This window comes from Helianthus annuus, chromosome 10 (assembly GCF_002127325.2).
Source record: "Helianthus annuus cultivar XRQ/B chromosome 10, HanXRQr2.0-SUNRISE, whole genome shotgun sequence".
NCBI classification, from domain to species: Eukaryota; Viridiplantae; Streptophyta; class Magnoliopsida; order Asterales; family Asteraceae; genus Helianthus; species Helianthus annuus.
This window is the reverse complement of record NC_035442.2, coordinates 101,202,563-101,221,012: the sequence shown is the minus strand read 5'-3', so window position 1 is coordinate 101,221,012 and position 18,450 is coordinate 101,202,563. Positions and strand designations below refer to the sequence as shown.

General features: G+C 38.8%; 1 protein-coding gene across 1 annotated transcript; it reads right to left on the bottom strand.

The window, feature by feature from the left end:
- Window positions 1-208: 208 nt before the first annotated feature.
- On the bottom strand, window positions 209-8,662 carry LOC110885225 (pentatricopeptide repeat-containing protein MRL1, chloroplastic). Its single transcript, XM_022132913.2, has 18 exons — window positions 8,287-8,662; window positions 5,701-6,496; window positions 5,026-5,245; window positions 4,812-4,875; window positions 4,568-4,712; window positions 4,330-4,445; window positions 3,510-3,638; window positions 3,200-3,373; window positions 2,959-3,123; window positions 2,733-2,873; window positions 2,405-2,504; window positions 2,035-2,143; window positions 1,867-1,958; window positions 1,697-1,787; window positions 1,263-1,587; window positions 1,110-1,158; window positions 858-951; window positions 209-744 (listed from the first exon to the last, which is right to left on the bottom strand). The coding sequence occupies exons 1-18, from the start codon at window positions 8,608-8,610 to the stop codon at window positions 510-512; spliced, it is 3,369 nt and encodes a 1,122-aa protein (XP_021988605.1). The 5' UTR covers window positions 8,611-8,662; the 3' UTR covers window positions 209-509.
- Between the last annotated feature and the right edge of the window lie 9,788 nt (window positions 8,663-18,450).

The following is an 18,450-nucleotide window of genomic DNA, read 5'->3' as shown; positions in this document are numbered from 1 at the left end:
TGTTTCAACGCGTATTGGACCCATTGGTTGTGAATGAGAATTCAACATTGTGTCTGAGTGAGAGCAATCCATGATTACTAACGTCGTCAAAGTTTTCACTTGGTCAATAAAAACAAATACGTGAGCTTTTAATGGGCAAGTTGGACAATAATAGTCCATACAGTAAATAATTTTTTAGTAGAGCCAACAACCAACTACCAAGGTATAGAGCACCAAGATATAAATGGAATGCCATCAACAATAAATGTGCACACACGTATAACATACAACACCTTTATATGTTCTATTCAATGGCACCAGGCTAAGGTCTCATAGGTAAACTTTATATAAAACCTAAGTACCAAAACTCTATATGATAGACAAATTATACATACAACCTACTTCAATGTCCGCCGACTTAAACAAACACAGAAGGAGCTAATGATTAGTTATGATGCATGCCTGCCTGCCTGCACACACGTATGCTTGAATATTTATACGGCCGAGGAAAAAAAAAATATGATACAAAATTATTCAAAAGACAAATTGCCGCTTCGAATGTGACGCTGCTGATCGCTAATTCCTTTACCCAAACGTGAGTTGGATGATCCAAAATCTGTCGGTTTTCCACCATAAGGAGAAGAAAGCTTTGGTGAAAGCCACTTCTTCGCAACCACCCCATTAATTCTTATTTTTCCAAACGACTCGTTTCCTATGTATGAAATCCTTAGCCTTCTCAGTAATGCTGAAATACCCTGGGTCACTCTGTTATTCAAAACAGCATGTCAGCCAGTATAAATAGATAAATCATTAAAAGAGGTTAAAATAATTAGATCAAAATTTTAAAAAAGAAAGAAAGAAAGAAAGAGCATACTCACCTTCCTGCAACATTCATTGTTTTATCTCCCATGGGCGCCTTGATTTGTGTCTTTACTATAGGCAGCAAGATGCTTAAATTGGGCAATTTCACACCTGAAAATGCAATTTAATATCAACCAAATGTATATAAGTAAGAACCAACAGATTATTAGTATGTTACCACAATATCAATGCCTAAAAATAACTACAGGATTTGATTTCCTTTTTTACTGTTATAAAAATATGAACTAAACGAAGCATGTCAATGTTACCAGCAGCCAGCCGATGCTTAAGACCTTTCAAGACTGTCAAGAAATAAACCTGCAGAGTTTGAATACAACCCATAACTAATTTGAGCATAAGCATAATTTAAAAAGAATCTTTAGCTCAATTAAAATAAATAAATAATAATAATAAACGCTCACCTCAGCGGTATACAATGGTAATTTTGTCACATCAACGACTATTGGACTTTCTTTTAAAGAAACAGAAGGAACAATTCCAAGTGAAGCAGCTTCCTCAAGCAAAGAAAAGGCGCGCGGATCGTATTCCCCAAATCCATCAATCAAAGAACAGAGATTTGATCCTTTTGACGTTTCTGTAATTACTCCGAGATTCTCAATCAGTCTGGCTTTTAAGGACAAGTCGTGAGGGAGCCGTAGACATCCTAAGACTTGCGAAAGTTCTTCTATCCCTGGAACAACACCGGCCTTAATTGTTTCTCTATATACCATCAAAACTAATGCCGTCCTGCAAACAACCCGATTTCAATACTTGTGTTATCTTTTTAAATGTTTTTATATATCACTGATACACGTAATAGAATATCAATACTTGTAGTATTTTACAAGAGGTTTACCATTTACTGTTTACCAGTATCCGTTGTGAGTCAAAAGACAAAATGGGCTCACCAACCATACGGGCTTTCTCAAATCTCCGGTAACACAAAGCTTCAAGATCACAAATTAGGCACAATTAATTAAATACAATAAAAAGTACATACATATATAAGAGCATATATCAGCTTACCAATTAAACACCTGCACATGACAAGATTTGGTGAAATGGCATCCTTTTTTGCTTGAGAAAGTAGCATAAGACCAACTTCAAGATCATCCTTTCTGTAATAAACACGCGCGGACAGAATATTAAGATAAATTGACCCATGAGAGTATTTTTGAAGTTTTTAGAAATTACCTTTCACTTGCCACCAACAGAATGGAGTACGTGGCGGAGTTGGGGCGTAAGCCTAATTTTTTCATTTCTGACAGAATTTCCATAGCCTTAGACAGCTGATCGCCATCGCCTGCAGCATGATATCCAACAAATTTATCAAGACGTGTATTATTATATAGTAATATGCAAATTTGACATATTTGAAAATTGCAAATTTGAAAAATGAATCATGTTTCATTATATAGTATCCTGTGTTTTAGAATTTATTTTCGAAAAATGTACTCACATCTAAAAAAGTAGTTAAAAAACATACTCATATATCTTCAAATTTGCCACCATAAGGTAATTATTTATACATGTGGGAAGTGACGAGGAAGCAAAATACACTTACACAAGGCAGTAATTAATGCATTTATCATTGAAACTGATGGTTTCATCCTCATCTCTATGACATCTTCATATAACTCCAGTGCCTTCCTCCAGTTTCTTGCCTGGACATGTGATTGGCAAATATTTCAACACTATACAAACTAGTTGCGTATCATAAAAAACAACAATATCAAAATTTTAGGATATCAACAAGAATAACCTAAAACGATGTTCACTAAAAAGTTAATATATACACTTCGCAGATCAAAACAATGGTGGTTCGCAAATATTACTGAATGTAGTTAACATCAGGCCAAAAGTAATATGAACTTTGTACGATTAACACTTACATTGCTACATGCTCCCATCAATGAGCTATACGATACAATCCCGACATCTATTCCTTTACTCCTGGCTTCTTGTAAAATTTCAAACGAAGCATCCAGCTTCCCAGCATGTCCTGCCACATCTATCAACGCACTAAAAAACATCTGCAAAAAAAAAAAAAAAAAACTTCTTTTACATAGTCATTTATAAAAATTTCAAACAAATAAAGCTATTAAGAGAGATAGATACCTCATCTGGGACAATCCCTTTTTCGGTCATATCATTATACACACTGCACGCAAACTCCCAATCACCGTTTCCGCTGCAACTATTGACAGCGATGGTGTAAACTTCAGGAGTGCCTTTGATGTTGAATTCTTTAATCATGCCATATATCTCTATGGCTCGTTCAATCTAAAAAAGGAAATGTTACTAACATAAATTTATTGAAAGATAAATAAAGAAGAAGAAAAATAATGAATTGTCTAACCTGACCAGCATTTGAACATGCTTTAATCAGGGCACCAACAGTGACATGATCTGGATCTATAGGATGTGTCTCGGATCTCATTTCGGATAATACATCAAATGCTCGATCAACGGCTCCTGATTCACCGCATGCACTGATAAGCGCATTGAATACAACTCGGTCTGGTTTCACATTCTACTGCATGCATGTATAAATCAACTCTATAAGTACAATAAAGCAGGAAAAAAGTCAAATAACAAACTGACAATTGAAAGTGTCTATGTTGTATAAGATGAAAAGGTGTGGCCAGAGGGAAACATTATACGCATACCTTTGACCTCATAATACCATAGGCACCAAACGCCTTTGCAACTTGCCCAGCTTTAGCACAGCCATCAATAAGTGCACCGTATGTGTGAACGCTTGGCTCCACTCCAAAGTTGACCATTTCATGGAAAACCTAGAATGGTAACGCATACTATGTAACTGAAACTACTATATAATTATCACTAGGTTATAATCCCATATATTACACAGGTTGATAGATGTACTGTTATATAATTGGTAATAAAAAGTTATGTTTTACAAAAATATATGCAATGCACAATTGAATAAAACCATGTATTATACTAATAAAATGAAAATTGATGTGACAATTACAAATTTTGTTAAGTTAATTTTTAAAACATTATTTTCTTCAACCGGGTTTTAACTTTCATTTTTTAATATCACCTATTTTTTTATCATTTAACATAGAGTAATTTTACCGTTTTTTTTTTTTCATCCAGTCACCTTAAATATTTGAAAATTTTTATAAATCACTCACAAAAACAATTATCATCCTTATTCTTTGTTTTTTAGTATTTTAACCAACATAATTTTGAATTTTGTGAAACTTGTAAGTAAAAAGTATAAGTTTATTTTTAAAAAATCAAAAAATAATTTCATACTAAATTCATTTGGTTAATGATATAATAACTATCTTTAATTAAAAAATATAAGTATCAATAATTAAGTAGCAGAAAGAGACGGGAAAACCAAAAAGTAAATGGATCCAAAGAATGACACGTGAGCTGAAGTACAATTTTATTTTCCTTATTGGGACCGAAAAAATGCCAACAAAGTTGTCATAAACAGGAAAGAAAACATACCTTAAACATTGTATCAACCTTTTTACTCCTAGCACAAGTTGATATTAAAGTAGTGTATAGCTTACAGTCAGCTCTTAATCCAGCTTTCTGGACTAGTTTCAAAACCTCAAAAGCTCCTACAATATATAATACCATGAAAATAGGAAGATAACGTGAGTAGAAAAATACATGCTAACCGTATATCCCAGTTTTGTCATAAATAATTGAAAATACAAGAAAACCATTCAAAGAAAGGTACCATCTAAATCTAGAGAGCATGCACAAACAGACATAAGCATGTTAAATGTGCTCAAAGTCGGGTTTGGTATGAGCCTGACAAAACGAAAAGCTTCCTTCACAGCTTTCTGACTTCTACACACTTGGATAAACCCCATATGATAAACCTAAATCCATCATATTTTGTAGCATTAGTTATCAAATAAAAAAAACAAAAAACTAATTTGAAGACCATTCAGTTGATGGTTAAAAAGAGGCGGCCTTACATTATTCATGTCTAATAAACCTTTTCTTTCAAGATATTCAAGCTTTTCTAAGCTTTCAGTTAACCTACAACAGAAAAATAAAAATGTAGTGTAAACATATTAAGCAAAAATGGAGCGGCTCAGCGTCTTTTATGAAAACAAGTTTAGAGATACTGGGACTTGATGAAATAAAAATAATGGAACTATAGTAGAACTTATAAAACAAGAGTGTTACCTGCCCTCTTTAAGAAAGCGATGGTAAGCACGTAACTGCTGTGAAGCGTACTGTACGGTGCTTCCTTCTTTCTTAATATGGAACAAAGCTTTTAGGTCCTTCTTAGTCAGCATAGATTTTGCTTTGTCATTAGAAGACGCATCTTTCTTCCAAAACTCTCTCTTTCCATTAAGAGAGCCGTTTTCAGATTTTTCGTTAGGTAACTTAGCCTCGAACTTTTCTGGAAATAAATTGAACTCTCACGTCAAGATAAATTAACAAAGATTCAAAAATGGGCAAAATATAGTTTTCCAATACAAAAAATAACAAAAAGAGTAAATTACATGGATGGTGGATGGTCCCTATGGTTAACCAAAATTTTGGATTTGGTCCCTAGTTTTTCAAAAGTACAAGAATGGTCCCTATGGTTTGTACTTTGTAACGCATTTAGTCCCCAACTAACAAAGCTAAAGGTTTACTAGGTCCAAGTTAGGGACTAAATGCGTTACAAAGTGCAAACCACAGAGACTATCCATGTAATTTTGGCAAAAGTTAGGGACTACATACGTTACAAAGTGTAAAACATAGGGACATGTATTTTTGGAAAGCTAGGGATCAAATCCAAAATTTTGTCAATCACATGGACCATACGTGTACTTTACACAAACAAAAATATACATGACTGTTAAACATAACCTGCAGCATGAAGAAAGTCCTTTGCCGAAAATCTTTCACTTGGAAATATGGAACTACTTGTTGACGAAGAAAAGCCGTTGTTCCCAAAAGAGGAGAGCTCAGGCATTGCCTTTGTACTACTAAGATTTTCCATAGAACTCATTGCATATTGATTTTCCTCGTAAAACGAGTGTAGGCCATTGTGGGTGTACTTTACAGGTAGAAAATTATACCCATTAACATCAGGTTCCTTAGTCAGCACGTAGGCTTTCTCTTCAATCAAATTACCACCTGCCACCATACTATTTGCAGGAACAGAAGCGGCAATCAACTCACTTTCCATCATTAGCTTAGGAAACTCAGAATCATGCTCGGTTTTATGTTCTTCATCAAAACAGACAGCGTTTGTTTCTGTGGAAGGTATACACAGTACATTACCTTGAGATGATAATTCCATAACATTAGAAGGTTCCTCGAAAGATGATTCCAACATAACATCTTTTTTATAAGATGGTTCAACCTTGGATGATACAGGAGATACTATATTGTTAGAAGCAATAACATTGGAACTAGAAGAGACTAATGCAACATGTGTTAGAGACCCTTCATCGAACACTACTGTTTCATGATGATGCACCCGTGCTGATTCATCAGGAATATCATGACTAAAGACTTTTATCTCCCCAATTATATCTTTACTCCCCACATCAGAGTTCTTTACGTGGAGACTAACGTCTGATGAGTTTTGACTGTTAAAGGTATGGCTTAGATTACTTGAACCTTGTTGGGAATCTGATTGATTAGTCGGTTTGGATATCTACAAAAACAGGATATATATTAGAAGCTGGGTGCAGTAAGCAAAATTTCTACTAATCTATAACACTTCTGTTAACGAGTAAAATGCCATTTTTGTCCTTGTGGTTTGGCCAGTTTTGCGACTTTCGTTCAAAGGTTTGTTTTTCCGCATCTGGATCCAAAATGTTTGAAATCTGCCATTTTCATCCAGCTTGTTAACTCCATCCATTTTTCTCCGTTAAGTCAGGGGTATTTCTGTCTTCTTTGTTAACTTAAAGGGCAATTCGGTCTTTTTCAAGGGTATTTGGTCTTTTTACATAAAGTGAAAAAGACCGAATTGCCCTTTAAGTTAGCAAAAAGTACGGAAATACCCCTGACTTAACGGAGAAAAATGGATGGAGTAAACGAGCCGGATGAAAATGGCAAGATTCAAACCTTTTGTATCCAGATGCGGAAAAACAAACCTTTGGACGAAAGTCGCAAAACTGGCCAAACCTCAGGGACGAAAAGGGCATTTTACTCTAAAACAATAGATAACAACAATGCTGTGGTCATCTATATGAAAATATACACGATATATGTATAGATCATATTCATTCTCCTTTGTTTTTGTGGCTTGGCATGAAGAGTTTTGATATATCACCATAACGACCAACTAAGAAATGGGTTCTAGTACAGAGCGAAACCGAATATGAAATAAGTCAATAAGAAGTGCTGACTTACTCTGATACTATACACAAGTAGGTCAAACAATCACAATGCAGTTCAGAATCAGTTTAACAGATCATTGTTATGTATAAGAGGTTATTTATATTTACTGACAAATTAACTTAATAAAGGATACTTTTGCAAACACGGGGGCTCTGTAAATACAATTTCCTCAAAAAGCGATAAATGAACTAGAAGACGTACTAATAACGAATCATGATAATTAACATATACAGGGGAGAGTGAGACATACAGACTTTGACTTGTTTAATCAAATTAGCAGGTTTCTGTAAAGAAACATGTGTGTTTCCTTATGTATAGAAAATAACACGACACTGGAAAGTAGTTTGATGATTACCTTAAGACTTAAAATTCACCTCCGTATAAGACAAAAGTACATTTATACTTTATATATTTTCCACATAAGATTAGAATCAAACTGAACATTAGATGTACATAACCTAGGACCGGCCTTGTTACATCCCCTAAGCAAATAGTTTACACTCAAACTGCAACAAGTGAATTTACATCTATAGAAGATCAAAGATCAGGAAGTCAAGTACGTTGCAGCTTGAAACCGTAGAGAAAGAAAAAAACTTGTAATGACAGATTATTATAACTCTGCCTCAGTTAAAGATGTTTTCTAGAATCAAGTCTGGTTGATAGATTTTTCTCATTTTCTGCTTGTAATCATGTGGTATAAACAGCATTATTGTCAAATTTTACTCAAAACAGAAAATAACCTATTCAATCATAATAATGTTAACCTGTACTTCTAGCTCATAATTCGAACTAGTTAGCTACCCGGTGGACTGAAATCCATTTCTACAATTACAATTTGAAGATGAAACTTAATTCTTCAGCCAAATTGATATAATTTTTCGTGTTCGTATGCAACCTTTATCATCTAGGCAGGCTAAAATCAAACAATGAAAAACAACTTTTTTTTTTTTTTTTTTGAGAAACAACTTAAATGACAGCATTGTTCCAAAATTAATAAAAATCCAACTGAATAAAACTAAGCAGCTACTTACTCTAACACAAAGTGTTGACTTACAGATAATAGCAATTACGTATAAATAACAATAATCGGATAAGAATTACCTTATCTGTTGGCTTTCGATTACAATAATTGAAATAGAAAACTGCAACAGCAGAAACAGCAAGAAACGAGACGACAACAACAACCGTTTGCGGACCCAAAGCAGCAGAAGTTGTACACACAAACCTCCTCCTACGTGTAATCGACGGCGAATGAAAGCCTAGGCCTAGCCCTAGCCAACAGCATGTTCGGCGGCGAGAAGTCCGGCGAAACTCGGAACCTAAGAACTGTGAGCGTAATTGAATGGCCGGAGAAATGCAAGAGGTGAAGGCCGGTGAAAATGGATGTGGATTAGGTTTTGGTATGAAGATGGTGCTCACATCCATTAGAGGAGAGGAGAGGAGAGGATAGTGTTTTGGATAGAGAAGAGGTGAAGGGAAGAATAATATCAACGTTGGTTAATCCGTTGGGATTGCTGACGTGTTATTGGTGGTTGGTACTGGGAGTCGCGCCTGATCAATCAGTTGTTATCTTTCTGCATTGGCCCACTCGTGGAATTTTAACATGTTTGCTTCAAAGATGTAAGCATAATTTCGATATGGGTTGTTTTTTTTACCCACTAGGGGTGCGTTTGATTTCTAAAATTTTCTTGAAGAAAATGGATTTAGAGTTTAAACATTTAGAAAGAATTAAAGTTTGTCAAAACTGAATACTCAATTCCATTCATGAACGCAACCCTAATAATCGTCACGACCCAACCAAAACCCGGACTAACAACCCTGACCTGACCGGGATCGTGATTGTCGACCGCAACCCAATGGCGACACGAACTACTGATTGTAATTGGTGGCGACCTGAGTGAGGTCGAGACGTTGCGAATCAATGTCTGGTGTTGCCCCCAACTACTGCCCTAACCCAACCCTAATCATCGCCACGACTCAACCGAGACCCAGACTAACAACCCCGACCCGATCGGGATTGTGATTGTCGGCCGCAACCCAAGTTCGACACGGACTATTGATTGTAACTGGCGACAACCTGGGTGGGGTCAAGACATTGCGGATGAATGTCGGGTGGGTCGGGTCAAGATGGTGTGGGTCAACATTAGTCAAGATATCAGCTGTCAGATTAGGTAGATCAAGACAATGTCAATTTCGCCGGGTAAGGTCAAGATAGTGTTGTTCGGCGGTGGTTCGGGTCGGGTCGACGGTGATGACAGGTGGGGTGATCTGGCGCGATGGATGGTAGTAGTGTGGCAAATGCGACAACATCGACAAGTCAAAGATTCCAAAGAATTTATTTAAATTCCTTCGTTTGACAACCAAACACATAAAAATGGTTCAAGCAAATTTACGGTTATTCAAAGATTCCCAGGGCTTTTGATGAATAAGTGGAAATACATCGTTGCTTGTGTTCAAAATAGTTAATGTTATAGTTTAAAGAAAATTAAAGATAACATGTTACGTTATTATTATTAGTGTTTGTGTTACCTATTATATCGCATAATCATCTTTTATACATACATACACGTGGAAAAACAAAAATGAACACTTGTAGCGTGGGTTTTATAGGAAGATAAAAAAAAGGGAAATCATCATTTTGGACATTAACCAAGTGGAAAAGAGAAAATGAGCACTTGTAGTGTCTAGAGTTAAATGCTACACGGATGACAATGCAAGTGTAACATATAAGCTAGACTTTACACTTTAAAACTGATGAGCCAATTGAATTGCGAAACATGTCAAGGCGTTAAGAGGTAGCGGCTAAAATGTAGAGGAGGTGTCTAAGCCTAGACGGTTCCCCTGAAAAGGGTACATAGCCTCCAAGGTGGTGAAGAGTCTATTCCTAACCTTTTCCATTTTTGGTTTTCCGTCACAATTTTTAAACGTGCATAACATTTTCATACGATAATACTTTTAAAAAATCTATATCAAATTAAAGATAATAAAATTCTCTTTATTTTGGTTTAATTATTTTTTTTAAAATATTATCGTATGAAAAAGTTATGCACGTTAAAAAATTATACCAATGGGGTGATGGTCCATTGACAAAGGCAAAACCTTTAAAACACATAGGTTGGGAAGGGGAATGTCTTTGGTTCAAGTCCCACAGACGATAGGGAATTAAAGAAATTAGTCGTTCAAAAAAAATTATGGCAGAAAAAAAGGGTTAGGCTTAGACTCTTCCCCAACTTGGGGGCTATGTAGCCTTTTTAGGGGAAAAGTCTAAGATTAGACACTACCCAAAACTACTTTCATGACATGTGTCGCAAATGCCCAGCCCACATGGCACCATCGATGGCGTGAGGCGGCGTTACACACTGCCGGACTGGGCATGGTGTGGCCAACGACCCAATGATGAAGAAAAGAAAGGTGGGGGGCCAACCATGTAGAAGGTTTGTTGTTTTTGCTGGAGGGATGTTCGATCAGAAGGAGGGGGAGAAGACACAAATCTGTTTGACTAATTTAATTTTTAAATATCCCTTTCAGATTAAAAGTAGATAGACCTCCAAACCCCTAAATTTGTTTTATCTTTTACTAGTAGGGTGTACGCGCGATGCGGCAGGGCGACACTTTGGCTTGCGGCACTCGTTTCAGGTAGTTTTCTTATTCGTATAATATTTATGTCATTAGTTTTACACAAGGTGGATATATGTCATTAGTGTTACACATATGTAAAGTTTTGTTTTTTTTTTATAATAATTAATAATCAAAAGACAAAAAAAATATTGTCTTTTTATAAAAATTAATAATCAAAAGACAAAAAAAAATTAAGTTGTTATAACTGTAATGTATGTTTATTTTATTGGTTAAATTATACAGTATAAATTCTTTAAAGTTCGTAACTTTTTTTGAATATCCACATAGTACTCATCCAATAAACTTTAAGTTTAAAATTTTCATTTTTATAAAAATAAAACATAGTATTTGACTCGTAAGTACGTTTTAGTCCGCAAGGATATAGATTTCTTATTACACTCTCCTTCCACCAGTTGTTGTTCCAAAATGGGTCTAAAGGGTTAAGGTCAGTGTACTGATGTAACAACCCGACTTTTTGGGTCTTTACTTGTATCTGTCATTGCTTGCTTAATCGACTTGTACTCTCAAGATTCCGATTATTGCAAAAGGGTTTAAACTACATTTTGAAATATGTTTTACAACACATTCACAACGCAGTTACGCTATTTACAACGCTTACTCTCTAAACGCATATTTTTATCGCGTATTACATCGCATGTTCATACTAAACGCTATCGCAACGCAATCTCAACGCAACTCGAAACGCAAATTTACTTTTATGCATTTTACGTGTTATGTGTGTTATTTGTGTGATTACTTGCTTAATGTTATGTGGTTATCTCAACGCCACGCCTACTCGCAACTCGCTTAAACGCAATGCTTGACGCATGAAACGAAAGTTGGAAAACTAAGTCGCACCACGCGGCTGTCCGAATGGATATCCGACCAAATGGACATCCGATCGGATGGCCATCCGACCGAACAGCCATTCGACCGAACGCCACTTACTTGCACCGCCTTATCTCCTCTCTCACCCTATAAATACTCGCCCGTACACCACTGTTCACTGATGTGACAACTCCATTCGACCAACTCGCTCCCAGTTCATTCTCAGGCATTTTTCTCTCGATTCAATGCTATTTCGTAAGTATTTCTCCCTAAATCTTGTACTTCCATCATCACTACACACTTCTTCATCACCTTCTCCGTGAAAACCAGTGATTTTCTCCATGAAATCACCTGATTTTGGACCCCTTGAAGGTGACATCATCTCAGTTGCTTATGCAATCGGTTGTGTGACGTCATCTCATCAAGATTGGTTCAGTTCTAAAGGATTTCCACACTAATAAACACTAATCTCAACAAGATCTAAACATTTTCAACTGATTTCGAACTTTTCTTCAACTTTTCTTCACTTTTTACTTAAAGCCAATGGAATCTAGAATCATTCAGGCTCTCTACTCATTCTCTAGTGGGGAACCGGTTTGAAAACGGATTTCCACCAGAGAGACGACAGATTCAAGGATTGAACATGAAACTCCGTTAAGAACAGTAAGTCAGATAGAATGGGGTGAGTCCCATCCGGTCGAATTAGCTGAACTTTGGTGTGTTTTCCGTTGTTTGACACATCAACATGCCATCTCCTTTAAAACTCAAACTTTTGAAAACTTTTGAGAAATTTTCAAACAGTCAGATCGCCCAATCTGTCACACCCCCAAAATCCACCTGCGGAGTATCACCGCTTGGGAGCGTGACTGACCAGGATCAAGCCACCAATCATACAGAACATTGTATAAAGTAAAAACCAACACATTATAATCCAAATCATTCCCATATGAAAGGTGTTTCCAAAACATAAGTAAGTTAGCATTGTTTAGCGGAAGCGTATTATTGTAAAACCCAAGCAAATAAGTATCAAACAACAAAAGTGTTTAGCAAGGTGATCACGATCCAAGCCCACAACGACCAGCTCCTCCGTGTGCAAGCTCCAGGTACCTAACGATCTGCAAGGCATGTAACAGAATGATCAACAAACTAGTTGAGCGAGTTCACAATAAGTAAATGTGTAACAGTAAGTAACAGGTGGCTCTACAGGGCCGATAGTAAGTTATGCTGGTGGGGGCTTCCCATGTTAAGTGACCACTAGACTATTCGTATTATTATCCCTGTTCTTCGTCCGAGAACAGAAGTGTGTATAAAGTGTGCGTAGGTTTTACGCACGTATCCTTCGTAACCTGAGGATAGAAGTAAGTAATGCGTACACGTAGGTTTTACGTGCGTATCCTTCGTAACCGAGGATAGAATGGCATGTGAACCCGTAGGTGTTATCCCAACCTACGTAACCGTCCTGACATCCGAGGACATGATAGGTGATAGTCTAGTGAAGCATATGTACGTTCCTTTCAATAATAACCTTTAACCCATTCCCACGACCCGGGAATCCCATGCCTTAGTAGGAGTGTGAACTCACCTTGGTTTGCTCGGTATGCTAAGTTATGCACTCACAAGTAATTAATCACGTCCTAGTGTATGCACGTATAACGAATCAGTTCATGTTCACAATTGTACGCATGCAGTTAATTGTTCACATAGCAGTCAGTTTGCATATCGGCACAACACGTAGTATTACACGAATATGTTCATCACCAAGCATGGCATGACTATTAATACAACATATGTTCTACTGTTCAAAGCATTATCAAAACCCTAATATCTTTCGATTCATAATTCATCCTTCGACAGTCCATTATCACCATTTTCCTTCGGACCGAAGGTTATGCTTCGGACCATGTCTATCTTTCGGTCCAACTATCTTTCGGTCCAACTATCTTTCGGTCAAACTATGGTTCGGTCAACAAGTATCCTTCGGTCAAATAATGGTTCGAACAGCTAATATCTTTCAGTCAATATCAGTTATGTTTATCCATTAACACAATTTTCACAATTTAGTAAATATCAACCAGATCAAACAAGCATGATTCCCACGTTTATCAAGAACCCTAATCTGATTAACAAGCATAACACTTTATCCTATACGATTCCGTTTTCAAGAACAGTGAACAATAACAATCCGTAGTGTATACATCACAACCAATCCACAAGCTTTATCATTAACCCTAATCACAACAGATCCAATTTGCATACAAATCCGATGAACATCCAAATCCTACCAATCATGCACAACCGATTAACATACAACCCTAGCATCTTCCAAAACATCCATACTAACCGATCACGATATGAACAATTCGATTAACATATATCCGATTAGTATACGTATCCGGTTAATCATACAGTCAACATATTGCAAGTAAATTGGTAAATCATGAAATCACATACACCTTAAATACTAACCGGAATTGAAAGTAAAAAGGGAATCGTTCAGCAAGAAATCTCCGGTTGGTTGTGATTGCCGTCACACACACAATGAAAACTAGGGTTCTTAGAAAAACTGCCGACTTGCATGTAATACTCGTATATAAACATTTTACATGAATGGGCCAAGCCCATTAGAATAACTGGGCCGAAGGATATGTTTCGAGATTCATCATTCCGAAACATGATCTTTCGGATCGAAGGATGTGTTTCGACATCCTTCGATTCATGCATCATGTTTCGTGGGACATCCTTCGAAAGTTGGGCCATGTTTCACACTAACTAGTTAACACATAATACAGGTTTCACAATATGGCAATCAAATGTGCAATTAAACAATTAGTCAATACATGTTCGTGTAATACATATGAAATCAAATCTTGGAATTTCGAGTTGTCACATTATCCCCAACTTAAAAGAAATTTCGTCCCGAAATTTGGTACGCACTTACTGAGGAAGCTAGGTAAGTTACATCGTTCACTGGTTTTCCTGGGGTGTCACATCATCCCCCCGTTGATTTGGAATTTCGTCCCGAAATTCAGTAGTAGTAGCTTCAGCCTCAGAAGTGGATGCATTGGTTTCGAATAACTGAGGATACTTTTCTTGCATCTGATCTTCGCGTTCCCAGGTATACTCTGGACCACGCTGGGAGTTCCAACGAATTCGAACAAGAGGGATTCTCTTGTGCTTGAGGACCTTAACATCCCGGTCCGTGATTTCAACTGGTTCCTCGACGAACTGCAACCGCTCGTCGATAGTGAGTTCCTTAAAAGGAATTATAAGGGTCTCATCTGATAGGCATTTCTTCAGATTGGACACGTGAAATACATTGTGAACTGCACCGAGTTCAGGAGGTAGGTTTAATCTGTAGGCTACCTTGCCAATCTTTTCTAAGATTTCGAATGGTCCGACGTACCGCGGATTCAATTTGCCTCTTTTACCAAAACGAACCACACCCTTCCAGGGTGAAACTTTCAATAAAACCCGGTCCCCGACCTCAAATTCCAATGGCTTTCTACGCTTGTCCGCGTAGGCTTTCTGACGGTCGCGTGCTGCCGCCATGCGTTGTCGTATCTGTGCTATCTTTTCTGTGGCGTCCACAACAATATCTGGACCCGTAATCTGACTATCCCCCACCTCTGCCCAACAGAGAGGTGACCGGCATTTACGTCCGTACAATGCCTCGAATGGAGCGGCTTGAATGCTGGTATGGTAACTGTTATTATACGAGAACTCCACCAAAGGGAGGTGCTTTTCCCAGCCGTTGCCGAAATCGATGACACACGCTCGAAGCATGTCTTCTAGAGTTTGAATAGTTCGCTCAGACTGCCCATCCGTCTGAGGATGATATGCTGTGCTCATGTCTAATCGTGAGCCGAAAGATTTGTGCATCGCTTGCCAAAGTTCTGACGTGAATCGTGCATCGCGATCCGAAATAATAGAGATGGGCACTCCGTGCCTCGAAACAACTTCTTTCATGTAGATGTCTGCTAGGGTAGAAAACTTATCCTTTTCTTTGATAGCCAAGAAGTGAGCAGACTTTGTGAGCCGATCAACGACCACCCAGATAGTGTCATTCCCACGCTGGGATCTAGGTAGGCCAGTAACAAAATCCATGGAAATTTGCTCCCATTTCCATTGTGGTATTTCTGGTTGCTGAAGTAGGCCTGATGGTTTCTGGTACTCGATTTTAACCCTTGCACAAGTTAAACACTTGCCGACGTAAGTTGCGATAAGAGCTTTCATGTTTGGCCACCAATAAGTTGTTCTGATATCGTGGTACATCTTATCCGACCCTGGATGTACCGAGTAGCGAGACTTGTGCGCTTCATCCATCACAAGTTCGCGTAAACCGCCATAAAGTGGGACCCAAATACGCCCCGTTACATAGTAGGCGCCGTCTTCCTTTTGTTCCATTTGTTGCCTTGAACCGCGCAAGGCTTCAGCCTTGACGTTTTCGGGTTTTAGTGCTTCTATCTGAGCAGCTCGTATCTGTGCAGGAAGACTGGACTGAATGGTAAGCTGTAGCGCTCGCACGCGCTTAGGTAGAGTGTCTTTCCGACTGAGGGCATCAGCCACAACATTGGCCTTCCCTGGATGATACTTGATGGCACATTCGTAGTCGTTCAGAAGTTCAACCCATCTTCGTTGGCGCATATTCAAATCCTTTTGCTTAAGAATATGCTCGAGACTCCTGTGATCGGTGTAAATCGTGCACCTGGTACCGTACAGGTAGTGTCGCCATATCTTAAGCGCGAAAACAACAGCTCCCAGCTCTAAATCGTGCGTCGTGTAGTTCCGTTCATGAACCTTGAGTTGCCGAGAGGCGTATGCGATAACTTTATCCCGTTGCATCAATACACAACCAAGCCCTTGTATCGATGCGTCACAATAAACCACGAAGTCATCCGTGCCCTCGGGCAGTGAGAGAATAGGCGCGCTGCAAAGCCTATCCTTTAAGTACTGAAAAGCGGTCTCCTGTGTATTACCCCATCTGTAAACGACACCTTTCTGTGTAAGCATAGTGAGTGGTTGCGCGATCTTGGAGAAGTCTTTAATAAATCGCCTGTAGTAACCTGCCAAACCCAAGAATTGGCGTATTTCTGTCGGTGTACGCGGTGCTGGCCAGTTTCTGATCGAATCGACCTTGGATGGATCGACATGAATCCCATCCTTGTTCACCACATGGCCTAAGAAGTGGACTTCACGAAGCCAGAAGTCGCATTTAGAAAACTTTGCATACAGTTGCTCCTTTCGAAGAAGTTCCAAGATAAGGCGTAAGTGCTGCTCGTGCTCCTCCTGACTCTTGGAGTAGATCAAAATGTCGTCGATGAAGACGATAACAAACTTGTCGAGATAGGGTTTGCACACCCTGTTCATAAGATCCATGAAGACTGCTGGCGCGTTCGTAAGCCCGAATGGCATGACAAGAAACTCGTAGTGACCATAACGAGTTCTGAAAGCAGTTTTGGAGACGTCCTCATCCCGGACTCTCAGCTGATGATACCCTGACCTCAAATCGATCTTGGAATAGTAACACGACCCTTGCAACTGGTCGAATAGGTCATCTATGCGCGGAAGAGGATAACGGTTCTTCACCGTCACCTTGTTGAGTTCACGGTAGTCTATACACATTCTGAACGTACCGTCTTTCTTCTTCACAAATAACACTGGAGCTCCCCAAGGCGAAGAGCTTGGACGAATAAAGCCCTTTTCCAAGAGCTCTTGCAGCTGTTTCGACAGTTCTTCCAGTTCGGTTGGAGCTAAACGATATGGTGCGCGGGCTATTGGCGCTGCTCCAGGTGCCAATTCGATCTGAAACTCGACTTGACGATGAGGCGGTAAGCCTGGTAAATCTTCAGGAAACACCTGAGGGAAGTCACGTACAACTGGGATATCCTCCAGCTTCTTTTCCTTTGCTGATGCATCAGTAACGAGAGCCAGAATGGCAGTATGCCCCTTTCGTAAACATTTCTGCGCCTTCAAGTAAGAGATGATGCCAACCACAGCACCACTCTTGTCGCCCTGAACTTCGAGAGGTTCTTGACTGGAGCGAGGAATACGAATAACTTTTTCCTTGCATAAGATCTCTGCGTGATGTTGAGATAACCAATCCATGCCGATGACGACGTCGAAGCTACCCAAGACTATGGGTATAAGATCAATCGTGAAAGTCTGACCCGCTAGAACAATGCTACAACCCTTGACTACATGAGCGGCTTCTACACTTTTACCATTTGCTAGTTCTACGACGTGTTTAGTGTCTAGAGGTGTTGGTGTACGTTTTAATAAGTTACTCATTTTCATGGACATATAACTTGTATCAGCACCCGAATCAAATAAGACAGTAACGTAAATATCGTCGAGAAGGAACTTACCCATAACTACGTTAGGATCATTCACTGCATCTCCTCGACCCAACACAAATGCTCGACCACGAGCTTCATTGCCGTTGTTGTTGTTGTTGTTGTTGTTGTTGTTGCCCCCATTATTGTTGTTATGGTTCCCGTTGCCCTGATGGTTGTTGTTGCGGTTCTGGTTCAACTGTGGGCAATCGCGTTTGAAGTGACCTTCAGCCCCACACTTATAACACCCCCTGTTGCCCTGTTGCTGATTCTGCTGGTTCTGTGGAGCTGGTTGCTGAGGCTGCTGATTCTGATTTGCAGGGCGAGCGCTTCTACAATCTTTGGCCTCGTGACCCATCTTTAAACACCTTTGACAACGGCCCTTATTGCACTGGCCGCTGTGATGCCTGTTGCAGTTGTTACACTTTGGAAGGTTTCCTCGATACCCTCCCTGTCTGTGGCTGCTCGATGAGTGCTGACTGGGACT

Coding starts and splice junctions, on each gene's coding strand:
- LOC110885225 (XM_022132913.2), bottom strand. CDS start 8,610: ATGGATGTGAGCACCATCTTCATACCAAAACCTAATCCACATCCATTT. Junction 5,246..5,700: donor GGACTTTCTTCATGCTGCAG/GTTATGTTTAAC, acceptor ATTTATTTCCAG/AAAAGTTCGAGGCTAAGTTA. Junction 2,144..2,404: donor TGCATTAATTACTGCCTTGT/GTAAGTGTATTT, acceptor ATCATGCTGCAG/GCGATGGCGATCAGCTGTCT.